Here is an 18,797-nt window from a genome sequence, read left to right on the forward strand (position 1 = left end):
GATAAGCGTTTGCTAGTGTTTTTATATAGAAATATATTTATAGTCATCATAAGCAACAGAACAGGCATATAGCACAACACTGAAATCCACAATATAGTATTGCAAATAACAATGCAGGCTGTAGAGCACTGACAAATACATTTTGAATATAACCGTCCCCGCCTTCACAGACCCCTCTCAAACTCCTCAACTCCCCTTACATCCCCCACCCCGAATCCCTCCTGAGTCCTGACAGAGGGAGTGCAAAACCAAGGACGTTTACTAAAACCTCACAAGTTTGCTATTGTTTTCAATGGCGATAGTTAGTAACTTTTGTTCTGACCAATATGGCGGCAAGCCCCGCCCACTGCGTTCAGCCCAGATAATGGGCGACATAGGCTCTCGTCAGCTCCTGTCATTAAACCTCCTTGATGGAAGGGGCGTTGTGAGGGAAGAACCGCTAGGCGGAAGCGGAAGTGGTGCTGAGGAAGAGGGGAGCCGGCGCGTTTGCACTTGCAGATATGTCTGAGACTTACGGTGAGTGTTTTAGCCTCTCACGCCCGGTTTGTCCGTTAGACCGCGCTCTTCTCCAGTGTGGCCGGGCCGCTGCTGGGCAGTGAAGCGAGGGTTTATGGGCTGCTTTAGAACCTTAGCCTTTCTCCCAGTGTCTCCTTCTTGGGGATGGGGGTGTTTGTCATCGTTTGGTTGGGTTTCGGGGGTGACACGTTCTCACAGCCTAGTCAGGAGTTCCGATAGTCTAGTCGAGTAGCGGATGATCGGGCTGAATACGTTGGACAAGACTCCAGTAGATTTCGACCACACTACTTGAACATTTCTTACGGAATTCTTGGTTATTTCCTTTCCATCTAGTAGTTCAATCCTTCTTTTTTTTTCGGGCTTCCGTCTCAGTCATTACCAGTCTCTGTTGGTATGTGGTACCACTGGCCTTCATTTGCAAAGTATTTGGTGTGTTTTCCTTGGTTTTCTAGCCCCCTGCCAGGAGTCACAGAATTCTGCTGGAAGCTGGCTAACGTGCACCCAGAGTATAGCTCCTAAGTGCTGGTATTAGCAACTCCCACCAGGGACATTGATCCTTGCCTCTATAGCATCCCGAGATGACCAAGGGTACAGATTCTCGAAATTTAACCAAGGCCCTGCGCTTGTATTAAACCATAAGGCTGCCCATTCTTGATAGTTTCTATTGTGTTTTTATCCTGTGCATTGATGTGGTCCAGTGTGTCTTGTGTAAGCTTCTGTGCTCTTCACCTGCAAGCACTTGTATAATTCTACCCAGCCTAGTGGATCATTATGCTATTAATTATCTTAATGCTTTTGCCATTAATAATGATGTAAGTGCCGAGTTAAGGGAAGTGCATAGATCGGATAAGTAGTGGAGGTAGGTTGTCTGGCTGCTGCTTGTGACCTTGGACAAGCCATTTAACTTTCCCATTGCTCTCAGGTACAAACTTTGATTGTAATCCCTCTGGGGACATACCTGAATGTAACTCGCCGTGAGCTACTACTGAAAAGGCCTGAGCTAAATTCAAATAACATTTTTTTTGATTGTGTAATTGGTTAATACTTGCTAAAGATGTGGAATAGTGTTAGAAAACTATGGTTAAGCCTATGTTTTTCATTCAATTTAATGGCATATTTTAGCACACCACATATCTGCAGACATTATTGGAATGCGTGACATGCAGAAGTATTTATTAACCAAGTTGGGTAAACTTGTCTTGCCAGAATCAGTGATTGTGCTTGTCAAGGAATGTTGATAAACTGCCCATAGGCACTGTTTCCTTATCTTTGGTGTTCAGGGTGTGGAGTACTGAATCTGTTTCTTAAAGCTGTGCTATTTTCTGTGGTGGCAAGGGATGAAAGCTCAGGACCAGATAATAGGAAGCAACTGCACCTTTGGTGAAATGTGACAATTTCTGGGAAAAGGTGACTTAAAGTCACCAGGAAAAAAAAACAAAAAACCCAAGGATTTAATATATTCTGCTACAGCAAACAATTTGTAATACAACATTCCAGACCCCATCCTTTTGTGTGAAAATAAAAAATTATGGAAGTTCAAATGTAACTTTTGTAGACTGCTTATGGACCTATGACATGAAAAAGCCATTATCAGCATTTTGGATCTGAGACTTTAGTCACCTTTTATCAGGGATGGTCACACATGTGAAAATGTGCATAATTTAGTCCCTGTATGCTTCGAGAATAGTGACGCTCACACTCTCATCAAGAAGCTCAGAAGTTTTTTTTCTCCATTTTCCTAAGTGTTAGAGAAATCGTGTTTGCACAAGACTCTCCTTATGAGAACCAATAGCACTTAGCCACACAGGGACTCCTGAGGCAGGCCTGAATGGCCGAAACACGACTCGTATCGAGTCCAGTTTTTTAAGAATAAACTCTTGCTGTGAACTTTTTTCTGAGTCCAGTAGAAGTTTGTTTGGCGTCATCCATCTTGTCACCTTCGCTGTGTTCTTTTCTTGTTTTTTTCCATTGCGCAGGTCCGCTTTCTTCTGTGTTTGCCGTTCTCCTTTGTAAAGAAAATATGCATAGATACACTCACACAGTTTTATTTTAGGGGTTTTACCAGTTCAGAGACTTGCATTGCTGGGACTGTGATGTTAAGTATTCTCTTAAGTGGCCTAGTAGTTAGAGCAATGGTCTGTGAACCAGGGTTCCAATACTACTTTTCCACTGACCTTTCTTGTGACCTTGGGCAAGTCACCTTCTAGTGGACAGTGGGGTTGACCAAATTCCCTTAGCCACAGGCTTGCATCTGAAAATGTTGTAAACTGCCTCAAGCTTAAAATTGGAAAGGTAGTCTAGAAATAAAACTAAACTAAATTTGTATTGTCAGTCCGACTTGTGGTTTATAGAACCCATGCTTTTTTTATAATTATAATTCAGTTATGCAATAGATTACAAGTGCTAACTGACAAGCTGAGTGAGCATTAATTGATCGAAAAAAATGTTCCGGTAGGAGAAGGTGAGAACTGAACATGAGGCTGTGGCTACTATTAGATGCACTGAGGCAGAGCAAATGCTGTCTCTGAAGCACCTTTTTACTTTTAACAAGCATCAGTCTAGAAAGGACGTGGTCAAGCAATTTTTTTTTTAATGTAAGGAGCTCTTTATTCCAAACACCAAGATTACAGTCGTATTACAGTATCATACTTAATAATTCAAGAATATGGTTTTAATTCAATACAGAAGCATAACACCAAAAGCAGGAAACCTCCAAATAGCAGCAAAATACATTTTGTTGTCTTTTAAGCAGTGTCTAACCAATGGTTTTTTTTTTTTTTTAATAGACTCCTGGGTCCCAGGGAATTCATATTTGAGTTATCCAGCTTATCTGGAGTGGAATGCTGTGGCTTTTGGACAGGTCCATCAAATGTGGCCCAGGGCAGTTCTTCTCAACCCAGTCCTCGGGGCCAGTCAGGTTTTCAGGATATCCATAATAAATATGTATGATAGATTTGCATACTAAGCAAGCAGTGCTTGCAAATTTATCTTATGCATATTCATTGTGGATATCCTGAAAACCCGACTGGATAGGTGTGCCCAGAGGACTGGGATGAGAAGCACAGTTTTCTCCATACTTTCACCAACAGGTTGATTAGGTGGTCTGAGGGTACCAGTGACTCAAACGTTCTGGTGTTGAATACCTATGATACATTATCTTAGCATTTTTCTCTTGAACATTGGTTGCTATTACTACTACTTAACATTTCTAAAGTGCTACTAGGGTTATGCAGCGCTGTACAATTTACATAGAGGGACAGTCCCTGCTCAAAGAGCTTACAATCTAGAAGACAAGTGAACAGGTCAGTCAGATAGGGGCAGTCAAATTGGGGCAGTCTGGATTTACTGAACGGTAAGAGTTAGGTGCCGAACGCAGCAATGAAGAGGTGGGTTTTAAGCAAAGATTTGAAGATGGGCAGGGAGGGGGCTTGGCGTATGGGCTCAGGAAGGTTGTTCCAAGCATAGGGTGAGGCGAGGCAGAATGAGCGGAGCCTGGAGTTGGCGGTGGTGGAGAAGGGTACTGAGAGGAGGGATTTGTCCTGTGAACGGAGGTTTCGGGCGGGAACGTAAGGGGAGATGAGGGTAGAAAGGTAGTGAGGGGCTATTGCTATTAGACAGCTACATGGGAATGGAGATCACGGGAATCCCACAGAACACATGGGATTCCTGTGGGTATGGAATCAGTGGCCACAGGATTCCTACGGGAATGTAGTTAAAACCTCTGGCAAACGCCAGAATGAGGTTTGGAATTCCCAGGGAGGCAGCCAGAACACCAGACTGAGGCTTGGAACAGTCATTGGTTGAATAGTGAATACAGCCCAAAAAACTGCTGGAGGCTGTTGGGGTTAGGAGGAAATTTATTTATTTACTGCCTTTTTGAAGGAATTCACTCAAGGCAGTGTACAGTACGCATAAATCAAACAAGCAATAGATGATTGCAGCAGTAGAAATATTCAGCATAGTATACTACTTACAATGTCAACACAGTATGTAATAAAACATTTTAATAGACGGTGTAGGGTATCAGCAAAGATAGAATAGATAGGTAAGAGGGTAAGAGGAGTTAGAAAATAATAGGACTGATTTAAAGGAAGTTGCACATGAGGTCAGAGAGTTGATTAAATATTTTCTGTGTAGGAGTGGATAAACATTTCCTGCTGCAATATATGCAGCCCATGTCACTCGTATGTGTCTGTGGGACTAACAGGTTAGTTACTTCTTCCATTAAAGGCCTGGTTGAAGAGCCAAGTGAAGTAGAGATAGTCTTATGTTAGCATATGGGGGCTACTCTGAAGAAGGCTCGCTTGCAAGTACCACATTGTGTAATGTCTTTTGGAGAGGGTGTGGTTAGGGATACTCCTTGGGAGGACCTTAGTGTCATTGGAGGTATGTAGAGGGTGATCTTGTTCATACGACTTTGTAATCTTGGATTTTGGAAGGGCCATTTCCTTTAAGGGCCTTGAAGATCAGACATAGACTTTTTTAAATTTAGCCCTGTATTGTACTGGTAGCCAGTGAAGTTTTTGCAAAATGGTGAGATGTTGGCACGTCACTTGCAACCTTCTATTAGTCTTGCTGCAGCATTCTGAATCAATTTGAGCTGGTGCAGACCCTTTGTAGTCAGACCAGCGTAGAGTGCATTACAGTAATCCAGTCTTGATGTTGTCTTGGAACGCGGTGAGAGTGTAAATAATAGCATTGACTCTTCATGTATGTGTGGGGATGGAATGGATTTTAGAGGGTATGTGTTAGATTCCTTTGGGGACAGGTGGGCATGGGTGAAATGTCTGTCCCTGTGCAACTCTCTAATTGCTATTTTTGCCAAGGAACCTACATAATTTGCCACTCAGAAGGATCATACATGATTCCAAGTTCTTGTTCCATTTAATTCTATGTTGCAACTCTGCTGGCTTCATATCTCTAAGGTACCTGCGAATTATACACACCAAATGTTTAGGGACCTGGAACTCTTCACAAGGCTGTTCTGACAAAGTAGTTTCTCCCACTGAGTGATCTTTAACTGGTTTACTGGTCAAAAAGTGGGCTAGTTGAAGATAGGTTTAATAGTGTGTTTGGGAGAACACATGCTAACATCTCAAAGGACAACAAGGTGGAGTCCTCAAAATTCTGTCCCTCTTGTACCAATCCCAGCTCTTCTTATCACTTATAAATAGGAGATAATAATCCAGGTTTAAAGTATTACCATATTTTTATGCATATAACGTTCACATATGTAGTTTTGCATCCTGGGTGACCCCCCCCCCTCCAATGCAATATATGTGTGAGCGCTATACTGTTTTTTTACACTTGCTCTGGCTCACTCCCTTTCTCCCCACTCCCTCTGAGTCCTGCTCTGTTTAACCCCCCTCTCCCCCCCTGACTTCTTAGGGTCTCTACTAGCTGTACTGCCCTACCAGCAGTGACCCACACAGGCATCCCTCTGCCAGCATCAGGGCCTTTGCTCTGAGGCAACGGGAAGATGGAGGGGGGGGGGGGGGGGGTGGAAGATGCTGGACTTCCTAAATGGGTACTTTCTTGATCATAGCTCTGTAGGTATTGAAGTGCCCCCCTTCCCCCCCCCCCCCCCCCCCCCCCCCCCCCCCCCCCCCCCCCCCAGTTCTTTTGAAAAATTGTTTCCTTTGGTCTTCATCCTTCATCCCAGCCTGCTGCTTTTATCTACGTCCCTAGGTTGTCTCCAAGCCTTGTAATAACAATATATAGGTTGTTCTAAGGGACCTCTTTTAGACACCGGTATCATCTGGCAAGCTGTGGAAGGACCACAGTCTATTGCCACAGATGCATTGGCGGAGGAAATATGAGCCCCATGTGCTGCTATACTCTTGCACAAAGAAAAGTGAAAATGGGACTTATGGGAGATTAAAAAAAAAAAAAAAAGAGAGAGAAGAGAACTCCAACAAGCAAAACCCTTTTATTTTCTTTATTCTTTCCAAATTATAAAACCACCCTGTAGAGTATCTTATTTGACCTCTTTCTGTGTCATTGTATGAAGCTGTTTGTCCTTGCTCTCCCTTGTTTCATTTTGATACTGGTGGTGACGGCAGCGGTGGCATGCACTGCCAGGTCTCGCTGTAAGACAGCCTTGTGGTTCTAAGTGGTGTGATATGACACAAGCTGATTTACTGCTGCCATCAGTACAGTGTAAAAGCAAACTTCACAGTTGCAAGGCTTTCTTCCGTTTTTAATTCTTTCCTAGTAAATTCTGTTTTATTTTTGTGCATCTAAAAACACATATGCATTTGTTATTCTTGTTAGCTACACACATACACACTCTATATATATACCTTTTTATTGGACTATATGCATTTCTTGTCTAGATTTTGGAAGTTAATGTTCCCTTCCTCAGGTCCGAGCTGGCTCAGGTGGCAAGTGGTGTGTACTGCTCTGTTGAAGGCCCCCCCCCCCCCCCCCCCCCAGCTGAACATCTGAGACATGACTTCTGCTCTCTTGGTCGGCTGGGAAGGGGTGAGGAGGAGTTAAGCATTGTTTAAGGGTGACATCTAGTGAGTAGAATCGGGGCCTGTGTTTTAATTTTTATTTTTGCAGATTTCACAAATTTAACATCTGTTCAACTCAAATGAGAATGATGTCTCGTGCAGAAATTCAAACTACTTCAGCTCACCAATAACTTCGTTAAAGAATTACCATATTGGGTCAGACCAAAGGTCCATCTAATTCAGTGTCCTGCTTTTAACGGAGGCCGATCTAGGTCACGGGTTCCTGGAAGAATCTCTAATGGCAGCAAGGTTCCATGCTGCTAAACCCCAGGGCTTTCTCCAGGTCTACCTAATAAGATGGGAGAGTTGGAATATATTGCACTAAATGAAAAATTGGATACAATAGGCATTACTGAGACCTGGTGGAAGGAGGATAACCAGTGGGACACTGTCATACCGGGGTACAAAGTATATCGTAATGATAGGGTAGACCGGACTGGTGGAGGGGGTAGCATTGTATATTAAAGAGAGCCTTGACTCAGATAGATTACAAATTCAGCAGGACACAAATCACACCTTTGAATCACTGTGGGTTGAAATTCCATTTATAAAATGGAAAAAAATGGTGATAGGAGTGTACTACCGTCCACCTCGCCAGGATGAGCAGGTAGACACAGAAATGATAAAAGAAATCAGAGACGCGAACAAAATGGGCAATGTGATAATAATGGGTGACTTCAATTATCCAAATATAGACTGGGTAAATGTAACATCGGGACACGCTACAGAGATACAATTCCTTGATGAAATCAAGGACAGCTTTATGGAGCAACTGGTGCAGGAGCCGACGAGAGAAGGAAAAATTCTAGACTTGGTCCTTAGTGGAGCGCATGATCTGGTGAGGGACGTTATGGTACTGGGGCCGCTTGATAACAGTGACCATAATATGATCAGTTTTGACATCAACCTTGAAGTAACTGTACACAAAGTCAAATACGTTAGCGTTTAACTTTAAAAAAGGAGACTATGATAAAATGAGAAGAACGGTAAAAAAAAAAACTTAGGGGGCAACTGAGAGAGTAAAAACTGTACAACAGGCGTGGACGCTGTTCAAAAATACCATCCTGGAGGCCCAGGCCATACATATTCCGCGAATTAGAAAAGAAAGACGGAAGTCCAAAAGACACCCGGCCTGGTTGAAAAGTGAGGTGAAGGAAGCTATTAGGGCTAAAGAAACGCCTTCAGAAATGGAAGAAGGAACCGTCTGAAAATAACAAGAAACAGCATAAGGAATGTCAAAGCAAATGCAAGGCGCAGATTAAGAAGGCCAAGAGGGAGTATGAAAAAAAGATAGCATTAGAGGCAAAAAAAACATAGTAAATTTTTTTTCGGTATATTAAAAGCAGGAAGCCGCAAAAGAATCGGTTGGGCCGCTGGATGACCGAGGGGTAAAAGGGGCGATCAAGGAAGACAAAGACGTAGCGGAGAGACTGAATGAATTCTTTGCTTCGGTCTTCACCGAGGAAGATTTGGGTGGGATACCGGTGTCGGAAATGGTATTTCAAGCGGACGAGTCGGAGAAACTTACTGACCTCACGGTAAACCTGGAGGACGTAATGGGGAAGTTCGGCAAACTGAAGAGTAGCAAATCTCCTGGACCGGATGGTATTCATCCTAGAGTACTGATAGAACTGAAAAATGAGCTTGCGGAGCTACTGCTAGTGATATGCAACTTATCCTTAAAATCGAGCGTGGTACCGGAAGATTGGAGGGTGGCCAATGTAACGCCCATTTTTAAAAAAGGCTCCAGGGGAGATCCGGGAAATTATAGACCGGTGAGTCTGACGTCGGTGCCGGGGAAAATGGTAGAGGCTATTATCAAAAACAAAATTACAGAGCACATACGAGGACATGGATTACTGAGACCAAGTCAGCATGGCTTTTGTGTGGGGAAATCTTGCCTGACCAATTTACTTCAATTCTTTGAAGGAGTGACCAAACATGTGGACAAAGGGGAGTCGGTTGATATTGTGTATCTGGATTTTCAAAAGGCTTTTGACAAGGGCGGGGAGGAGCAAGATGGCGTCCTAGCTGTGCTCACGGAAGCTGCCGAATTGTTTGTTGGCAATTTTTATCTTTTCCTCGATTTCTATTATGCCCCATACTAAAAGAAAGGGGACGACAAAAGTGCAACCGCCAACTGCACTAACGTCGTCCCCTAACCAGCAGACATTAGACCGCTTCGTGAGAAGCCTACCTTTCGGTTCCGGTTTGGCGAGCCCCGCGTTGGCCGACAACGAAGGAGCGACGTCGGCTAGGGGCCTCGATACCACCTTGTCGCCGCCGACGCTGAACCCGCCTCCTTGTCCCGCAGGTGCCAGAGTTGAGTTAGAGGATCGAGCGGACTCCGAGGAGAGTAACGACTTATCCTTATTTGGCGGTTTCTCCCCTGGAACAGCGGTTGAGAGTGTGCTGGAGCTGGAAAAGCCCCAGGAGGTTACAATGGAAGCTATTTGGACTGCGCTCCAGAGACTGACTACTGAAGTTGCCAAATCTACGAGAGAAATTTCTACAGTTGCTAGTAAGTTGACTTTGATGTCAGAATCTTATGAAGAAATTAAAAGAGAATCTGCTATTCAATTTGCTACAGTAAAAGAAGAAATTAAAACTGTTAAGACAACAGTAGATTCTCTGGTTAATGATAAACTTTTCACTGCTCGCAAACTAGAGCAGATAGAAAATTATAATCGACGCCTCACGCTTAGGATGTTGAATTTTCCTATTTCACCTGCTTTAACTCCTCGAGATTTTCTGAAAAAATATCTACAGGAGACTTTGAAATTTTCCCCTGCTGACATTCCACCCTGCAATAAAGTTTATTATTTACCTAATGTGAAAAACAAGGAGAAGACTGTCAACCTCCAGTAATAGATATTCAGAATTTAACAGCACTACTAGAAGATTCTATGATAGAAATAACTTCAAGAGGAACTCTTATAATATCAATGGTATTCGAACAGGACTTGAATATGATTATGAAAAAATACTTTAAATATCGTCAGCCCTGTTTTGTGGACAGAAAATATGGGTCTACCCCGATGTTACCAAGATAACGCAGCAGAGACGAAAACAATTTCTTATACTTAGAGAAGAAGTTAAAGCGTTGGGTGCAATATTTACCTTAGCATACCCATGTAAATGCATAATTCGAATGTCTGGCATTAAATATGTTTTTTGAGCCCCTCTCAATTGAAAATATTTCTGGATGCAAAAATCCAACTAGCTGAGTAAGAAGAACATTTGATATCAGCAAATATAAGTTAATGGAAAATAAGATCAGGACTATGCCAATTTTTGTCAAGTTTTCTTTTCCTTTCTCTTTTTAGAGTGACAAATCTCCTTAAGTCTGTTTGACTCCTCCCCCTTTCTTTTTTTTGGTGGTCTAAGGAAGAGAATTAAGTTAAATATTTTTGACATATATGTTAGAATGGAAAGTATTATATATATTTTGATTTTCCTTAAATAATTCTCTGTATTGCCTTACAAACTGGATTTGTTTGTATTATCATTTAAAATTAATAAATATTAAAATTAAAAAAAAAAAGGCTTTTGACAAGGTACCTCATGAAAGGCTACAGAGGAAATTGGAGGGTCATGGGATAGGAGGAAATGTCCTATTGTGGATTAAAAACTGGTTGAAGGATAGGAAACAGAGAGTGGGGTTAAATGGGCAGTATTCACAATGGAGAAGGGTAGTTAGTGGGGTTCCTCAGGGGTCCGTGCTAGGACCGCTGCTTTTAATATATTTATAATGATTTAGAGATGGGAGTAACTAGCGAGGTAATTAAATTTGCTGATGACACAAAGTTATTCAAAGTCGTTAGATCACGACAGGATTGGTGAAAAATTACAAGAGGACCTTACGAGACTGGGAGACTGGGCGGCTAAATGGCAGATGATGTTTAATGTGAGCAAGTGCAAGGTGATGCATGTGGGGAAAAAAAAGAACCCGAATTATAGCTACGTCATGCAAGGTTCCACGTTAGGAGTTACGGACCAAGAAAGGGATCTGGTGTCGTCGTCGATAACACACTGAAACCTTCTGCTCAGTGTGCTGCTGCGGCTAAGAAAGCGAATAGAATGTTGGGTATATCAGGAAAGGTATGGAAAACAGGTGTGAGGATGTTATAATGCCGTTGTATTGCTCCATGGTGCGACCGCACCTTGAGTATTGTGTTCAATTCTGGTCGCCGCATCTCAAGAAAGATATAGTAGAATTGGAAAAGGTGCAGCGAAGGGCGACTAAAATGATAGCGGGGATGGGACGACTTCCCTATGAAGAAAGACTAAGGAGGCTAGGGCTATACAGCTTGGAGAAGAGACGGCTGAGGGGAGACATGATAGAGGTATATAAATAATGAGTGGAGTGGAACAGGTGGATGTGAAGCGTCTGTTCACGCTTTCCAAAAATACTAGGACTAGGGGGCATGCGATGAAACTACAGTGTAGTAAATTTAAAACAAATCGGAGAAAATTTTTCTTCACCCAAAGTGTAATTAAACTCTGGAATTCATTGCCGGAGAAAGTGGTGAAGGCGGTTAGCTTAGCAGAGTTTAAAAAGGGGTTGGACGGTTTCCTAAAGGACAAGTCCATAAACCGCTACTAAACGGACTTGGAAAACTCCAAAATTCCAGGAATAACATGTATAGAATGTTTGTATGTTTGGGAAGCTTGCCAGGTGCCCTTGGCCTGGATTGGCCGCTGTCGTGGACAGGATGCTGGGCTCGATGGACCCTTGGTCTTTTCCCAGTATGGCATTACTTATGTACTTATGTACTTTATGGACTTCACCTCCAGAAATCTGTCCAAACCTTGTTTAAACAACTATATTAACTGCTGTTACCATGTTTTACAGCAATGAGTTCCAGAGCTTAATTGTGTATTGAGTGAAAAAAATATTTTATTCTATTAGTTTTAAATATATTAATACGAAACTTTAGTCTCTTTTGAATGAGTTAACAAACAATTCATATTAGTCTGTTTCACTTCCCTCAGATTTTGTAGACCTCTATCATAAGAGCACTAACCTCCATGACCAGTGTTAGTATGTCAGGGCCCAGGGCAGAAATTCAAAAGGTGACCCTAAAGGAGTGAAGGAGTGGCCTAGTGGTTACAGCACTGGTCTTGACATCCAGAAGTGTCTGGTTCAAATCCCACTGCTGCTCCTTGTGATCTTAGGCAAGTCACTTAACCCTCCATTGCCTCAGATACAAAGCTCTCCAGGGACAGGGAAATACTCAGTGTACCTGAATGCAACTCGCCTTGAGCTACTACTGAAAAAGATGTGAGCAAAATCCAAATAAAGCCCACTGTAAGGTTGTGCCTCCTTCAACTTTAGGGCCCATTGTGGCAGGGGTTGCTGCCTTCCGATGCTGACCCTGCTAACCTCTTCAGAGAGTCATTCCATCCCCCTTTGTCATTTTGATCACCCTTCTCTGTAACTTTTCTAATTCAGCTATGTCTTTTTTTTTCAGTTGCAACAACCAGAATTGCATACAGTACTCAAGGTGCTGTTGCACTATGGAGAGATATAGAGGTGTTATGATATTTTTTGTTTTATTCTCTATATCTTGCCTAATAATTCCTTATTAAAAAAAAAAAACTATCATTGCGCACTGAGCAGAAGATTTCAACATAGTATCCACAATGACACCTAGATCTCTTTCCTGGGTAGTGACTCCTAATGTTGAACCTAGCATTGCATAGTTATAATTTGGGTTGTTCGTCCTAATGGGCAAATCCCTTCATAAAGGCAGTTTATAAATCCCAATAAACACAAAAATAATGTGCATCACTGTACATTTGTCCACATTAAATCTCTCTGCAAGCAATTTGGTTGCCTATTCTAGTTTCCCAAGATCCTCCTGCATTTTCTCAGTCTTTATGCAATTTAACAGCTTTGAATAACACATCATTCCCATTTTATTTGTAAATGTTAAGCACCAGTCCCAGGGTAAATCCCTATGGTATGCCATTATTCACCTTTCTCCATTGAGAGATCTGGCCATTTTATTTTTTATCTTCTATTTTTTAGTTCCCAATCCATACAGGACATTGCTTCCGATCCCATGGCTTTTTAATTTCATGAGGAGTCTCTCATGAGGGACTTCCTTAAAAGCATTATGAAAATCCAGATACACTATGGATAAAGGGGATGAGCTGACTTCCTTAAGAGAAAAGGCCAAAGCGGCTGGGGCTCTTCAGCTTGGAGAAAAGACTGCTGAGGGGAGATATGATAGAGGTCTATAAAATGAGTAGAGTGGAATGGGTAGATGTGAATCACTTATTTATTCTTTCCAAAAATACTAGGACTAGGGGGGATGCAATGAAGCTACAAAGTAGTAAATTTAAAACGAATCTGAGAAAATATTTCTTCACTTGACGTGTAATTTAAACTCTGGAATTCTTTGCCAGAGAATGTAGTAAAAGTAGTTAGCTTAGCGGGGGTTTAAAAAGGTTTGGATAGCTTCCTAAAAGAAAAGTCCATAAGCCATTAAGATGGACTTGGGGAAAATCCAGTACTTAGATAAGCAGCATAAAATGTACTGTTTTGGGATTTTCCTAGGTACTTGAAATCTGGATTGGCCATTGTTGGAAACAGGATGCTGGGCTTGATGGACCTTCAGTTTGTCCTAGTATGGCAATACTTAAGTTCTCATGTTCTTATGTACTGTTAAAATAAATTTAAAATTTGATATTGTAATAAGCACATTAAGATGTTCGTTTTCAAAGCACAAAGTCTTATATAGTAACCTATGTAACTTTGTAATTCTATGTGCTTTGAAAATGAGCCTCTACATCAAGAACACATCACTTTCAGGTGATAGTGTCATCTTTTAATACTATTTTTCGCTTGGGTAGCTCCCTTGCATTCTCAATAAAGACTGAAGCAAATAACTTATTTAGGTTCCATTTTACAAAGCTGCAGTAAAAGTGGCCCTGCGGTTGCGTCAGTGCATCTTTTTACCACACATTGAGGCCCCCTTTTATTGCAGCGGGTAAAAGGACTTTTTTGTTGTTGTTGTTAATGGAAATGGCGCTGCAGTAAGTACAACATTTGCAGCATGGCCATTTCCAGGGGAACCCTTACCACCTATTTTGGAGGTGGTAAGGGCTCCCACACTAACCCAGCGATAACCGGGCAGCATGTGGAGCTTCCCGATTGCCACTGGGTAAGGCCCTGGCGCTAAAAAAACAAAACCTTTTTCAGTGCCGGAAATGTTGCGAGTTGGGGGCAGGCACTACTGCTGGGCTACTGAGGTAGCCTACTTGTAGTGCTGGATTGGCACGTGCAAAAGCAGAGGAATGTATACTGCCACTTTGTAAAGGGAGCCCTTGTCTCTCTTCTGTGGTCTTGTCCTTCTTGAGTGCATCTTTTTACTCCTTTGATCTAATGGTCCAACTGTGACTCGGCCTTTCTGCTTTGAAAGTACCTGAAAGAGATTTTACTATGAACGTTTGCCTCTACAGCAAGCTTTTTTTTTTCAAATTTTTTAGCTTTGCTTATCAGTGCTTTGCATCTAATATGACTGTGCTTATGCTGCTTCCTGTTTTTTTTTTCATTGAGATCTTTTCCATTTTTTTGAAAGATTTTTTTTTTTTTTTTAACTCTAATAGCGCATTTCTCCTCTTTCTTTAACTATACTGGCTGTCGTTTTGGTCTTTCTTCTACTGTGTTCTAATACATGAAATACATACGGTCTGGGTTTGCAAGATGGTGTTTTTAAACAACATCGATGCCTGATTTAACCTTTATCATAGCTGCTCTTTTGAAAGCAGAATACTGATGCAGAAGATTTTCACAATGTTTCACTCCAGTTACGAACTCAAATTTGATCATGTTATGATCATTATTGCCAATTGGACCCAACACTTTTACCTTTCATACCGTTTTGCAATCCTGTTACATTACATCTAGACTAGTTCCCTTCTTGTTGGTTCCCGAACCAGGTGCTCCATTTAGCAGTCATTTGTTTTATCTAGGAACTTTACCTCCTTAACATTTCCTGACATAACATTTATTCAGTAAATATTGAGGTAATTGAATTTGCTCATTATTATATAGTGTTATCAAATTTAATGTTTCTGTTGTTGTTAACATTTCATCATCTCTGTTCATTCTGGCCAGGCATATGGTAGTATAGCCCCATCAGCATTTTCTATCCCTTCACACATAGAATTTCTATTCATGCAATCTTTATTTCCCCTTCAATTTGATCCACTGTTACGTTCCTCACCTGATTCCAGGCCTGCGCGTCTGATTCGCCGGCGAGGTGTGGTCCGGCAGAGCTAGCCGGCTTTTTGACGTTTCTCCAGGATGGGTCAGTTTCAGTTTCCCAAGTCTGGAAGCCGTCATCCGGCATAGAGCACAGGCAGTGGCCATCTTGGCTAGCTCAGGAGGGGGTGGCCATCTTGTATAAACGAGATCAGACTGGGTTAATGTAACATCTGTACACGCAAGGGACATAGGATTTCTTGATGAAATCAAGGACAGCTTCATGGAACAGCTAGTTCAGGAGCCGACAAGAGAAGGAAAAATACTAGACTTAGTCCTTAGTGGTGCTCATGATCTAGTGCAGGGGGTAACGATACGAGGGCCCGCTTGATAACAGTGATCATAATATGATCGGTTTTGATATTGCATTGAAGGAAGTGAAACTAGGAAATCAAGTACGCTAGCGTTTAACTATAGAAAAGGTGATTACGACAAAATGAGAAAAATGGTGAAAAAAAGACTGAAAGGAGCAGCTCGCAGAGTAAAAAACTTGCATCAGGCGTGGATGCTGTTTAAAAACACCATCCTGGAGGTTCAGGACAAATATATTCCACGTATTAGAAAAAAGGGAAAAAAAGACTAAACGTCAGCCGGCGTGGCTAAACAGTAAGATAAAGGAAATCATTAGAGCCAAAAAACAATCCTTCAGAAAGTGGAGAAGAGAACCAACTGAAAGTAACAGGATAGATCATAAGGAATGCCAAGCCAAATGCAAAGCGGAGATAAGGAGGGCAAAAAAGGACTTTGAGAAGAATTAGCGTTGGAAGCAAAAATACATAGTAAAAATTTTTTAGATACATTAAAAGCAGGAAACCAGCCAAAGAGTCGGTTGGGCCGCTGGACGAAAATGGTGTTAAAGGGGCGATCAAGGAGGACAAAAGCCGTAGCGGAGAAATTAAATGAATTCTTTGCTTCGGTCTTCACCGAGGAGGATTTGGGGGGACACCGGTGCCGGAAAGAATATTTGAAGCGGGGGAGTCGGAGAAACTAAACAAATTCTCTGTAACCTTGGAGGATGTAATGGGTCAGTTCAGCAAGCTGAAGAGTAGTAAATCACCGGGACCTGATGGTATTCATCCAGAGTATTAATAGAACTAAAAAATGAACTTGCGGAGCTACTGTTAGAATATGCAATCTGTCCCTAAAATCGAGTGTAGTACCGGAAGACTGGAGGGTAGCCAATGTTACTCCGATTTTTAAGAAGGGTTCCAGAGGAGATCCGGGAAATTATAGACCGGTGAGTCTGACGTCGGTGCCGGGCAAGATGGTGGAGGCTATTATTAAGAATAAAATTGCAGAGCATATACAAAACATGGACTGATGAGACAAAGTCAGCACGGATTTAGTGAAGGGAAGTCTTGCCTCACCAATCTAATGCATTTTTTTGAGGGGGTAAGCAAACATGTGGACAATGGGGAGCCGGTTGATATTGTAAATCTGGATCTTCAGAAGGCGTTTGACAAAGTGCCGCACGAAAGACTCCTGAAGAAATTGCAGAGTCATGGAATCGGAGGTAGGGTATTATTATGGATTAAGAACTGGTTGAAAGATAGGAAGCAGAGAGTAGGATTGCGTGGCCAGTATTCTCAGTGGAGGAGGGTAGTTAGTGGGGTCCCGCAGGGGTCTGTGCTAGGTCCGTTGCTTTTTAATGTATTTATAAATGACCTAGAGATGGGAATAACTAGTGAGGTAATTAAATTCGCCGATGACACAAAATTATCAGGGTCGTCAAGTCGCAGGAGGGAATGTGAACGATTACAGGAGGACCTTGCGAGACTGGGAGAATGGGCGTGCAAGTGGCAGATGAAGTTCAATGTTGACAAGTGCAAAGTGATGCATGTGGGTAAGAGGAACCCGAATTATAGCTACATCTTGCAAGGTTCCGCGTTAGGAGTTACGGATCAAGAAAGGGATCTGGGTGTCGTCGTCGATGATACGCTGAAACCTTCTGCTCAGTGTGCTGCTGCGGCTAGGAAGCGAATAGAATGTTGGGTGTTATTAGGAAGGGTATGGAGTCCAGGTGTGCGGATGTTATAATGCCGTTGTATCGCTCCATGGTGCGACCGCACCTGGAGTATTGTGTTCAGTACTGGTCTCCGTATCTCAAAAAAGATATAGTAGAATTGGAAAAGGTACAGCAAAGGGCGACGAAAATGATAGTGGGGATGGGACGACTTTCCTATGAAGAGAGGCTGAGAAGGCTAGGGCTTTTTCAGCTTGGAGAAGAGACGGCTGAGGGAGATATGATAGAAGTGTATAAAATAATGAGGTGGAATGGATCGGGTGGATGTGAAGCGGACTGTTCACGCTATCCAAAAATACTAGGACTAGAGGGCATGAGTTGAAGCTACAGTGTGGTAAATTTAAAACGAATCGGAGAAAATTTTTCTTCACCCAACGTGTAATTAGACTCTGGACTTCGTTGCCGGAGAACGTGGTATGGGCGGTTAGCTTGACGGAGTTTAAAAAGGGGTTAGATAGATTCCTAAAGGACAAGTCCATAGACCGCTATTAAATGGACTTGGAAAAATTCCGCATTTTTAGGTATAACTTGTCTGGAATGTTTTTACGTTTGGGGAGCGTGCCAGGTGCCCTTGACCTGGATTGGCCACTGTCGGTGACAGGATACTGGGCTAGATGGACCTTTGGTCTTTCCCAGTATGGCACTACTTATGTACTTATGTAAGGAACTCCATATTTGGTCTTGGGAGGATCTCCTATGGGGGCAGCAATGTTGGCTTCACCTGAGTGTGGTTTGCTCAGATTTCCTCACTATTTAAAGCACTGCCTCCAGGCCTTCATTGCTTCGGCCTCATTTGTTCTGAGGAGTTGCTGTCGGAGTGCTGTTCACCGACTTCCTTCTGGTTTTTCCTGTGTACCAGACCTTGGCTAGTTATTTCGGATTTCGCTTGTTTGCTGCCTGCCTTGACTCTGGACTGATTTGACTATTTCTTTGCCTGTTGGAGTACTGGTTCTGGACAGTGTCTGTTTCCTGCTATCCTGGTCAGCGGCTGTGCATCTCCGCCGGTTCCTGAAGTCCTGGTGTCCGCCTGCAGCTGGGGGCTCAACTCCCGGTGAACAGTGGTCGCTTCCCAGTTGAAGCTAGGGGTTGTCTGGCTGCCTGACCGAGTGCGGTGTCACTCCATCTCTGCTGTGCTCAGTCGGGGCACAGGGGCTCACCACTACTACTACTACTATTTAACATTTCTAGAGCGCTACAAAGTGTACGCAGCGCTGTACAAACACAGAAGAAAGACAGTCCCTGCTCAAAGAGCTTACAATCTAAATAGACAAAAAGTAAAGCATTTAATATTTAAGCAGTCAAGCACAAGAGAACAGTTACAGAAGGACTGAAGATGTTGCAGGGTGGTCAGTGTGATTAGGTGTAACTCTGGTTGGAGTAGTGGGAGAAGGTGATAGAAGAATAGAAATGGGTGAGGTAAAAGTAATGAGTGGGTTGATGGGGAGGTTATATAAGACTACCGGGTCAT

General features: G+C 42.6%; 1 protein-coding gene across 1 annotated transcript in view; it reads left to right on the plus strand.

Moving 5' to 3' along the window:
- Positions 1-383: 383 nt before the first annotated feature.
- RAB4B (RAB4B, member RAS oncogene family) overlaps positions 384-18,797 on the plus strand; it is a 52,238-nt gene continuing 33,824 nt past the window's right edge. Inside the window, exon 1 of the mRNA XM_030218216.1 lies at positions 384-516. Within this exon, the coding sequence (XP_030074076.1) occupies positions 501-516 (16 nt within the window). The 5' untranslated portion in view covers positions 384-500. The remainder of the gene's footprint in view (positions 517-18,797) is intronic.

Source organism: Microcaecilia unicolor, chromosome 11 (assembly GCF_901765095.1).
Source record: "Microcaecilia unicolor chromosome 11, aMicUni1.1, whole genome shotgun sequence".
Taxonomy (NCBI): Eukaryota; Metazoa; Chordata; class Amphibia; order Gymnophiona; family Siphonopidae; genus Microcaecilia; species Microcaecilia unicolor.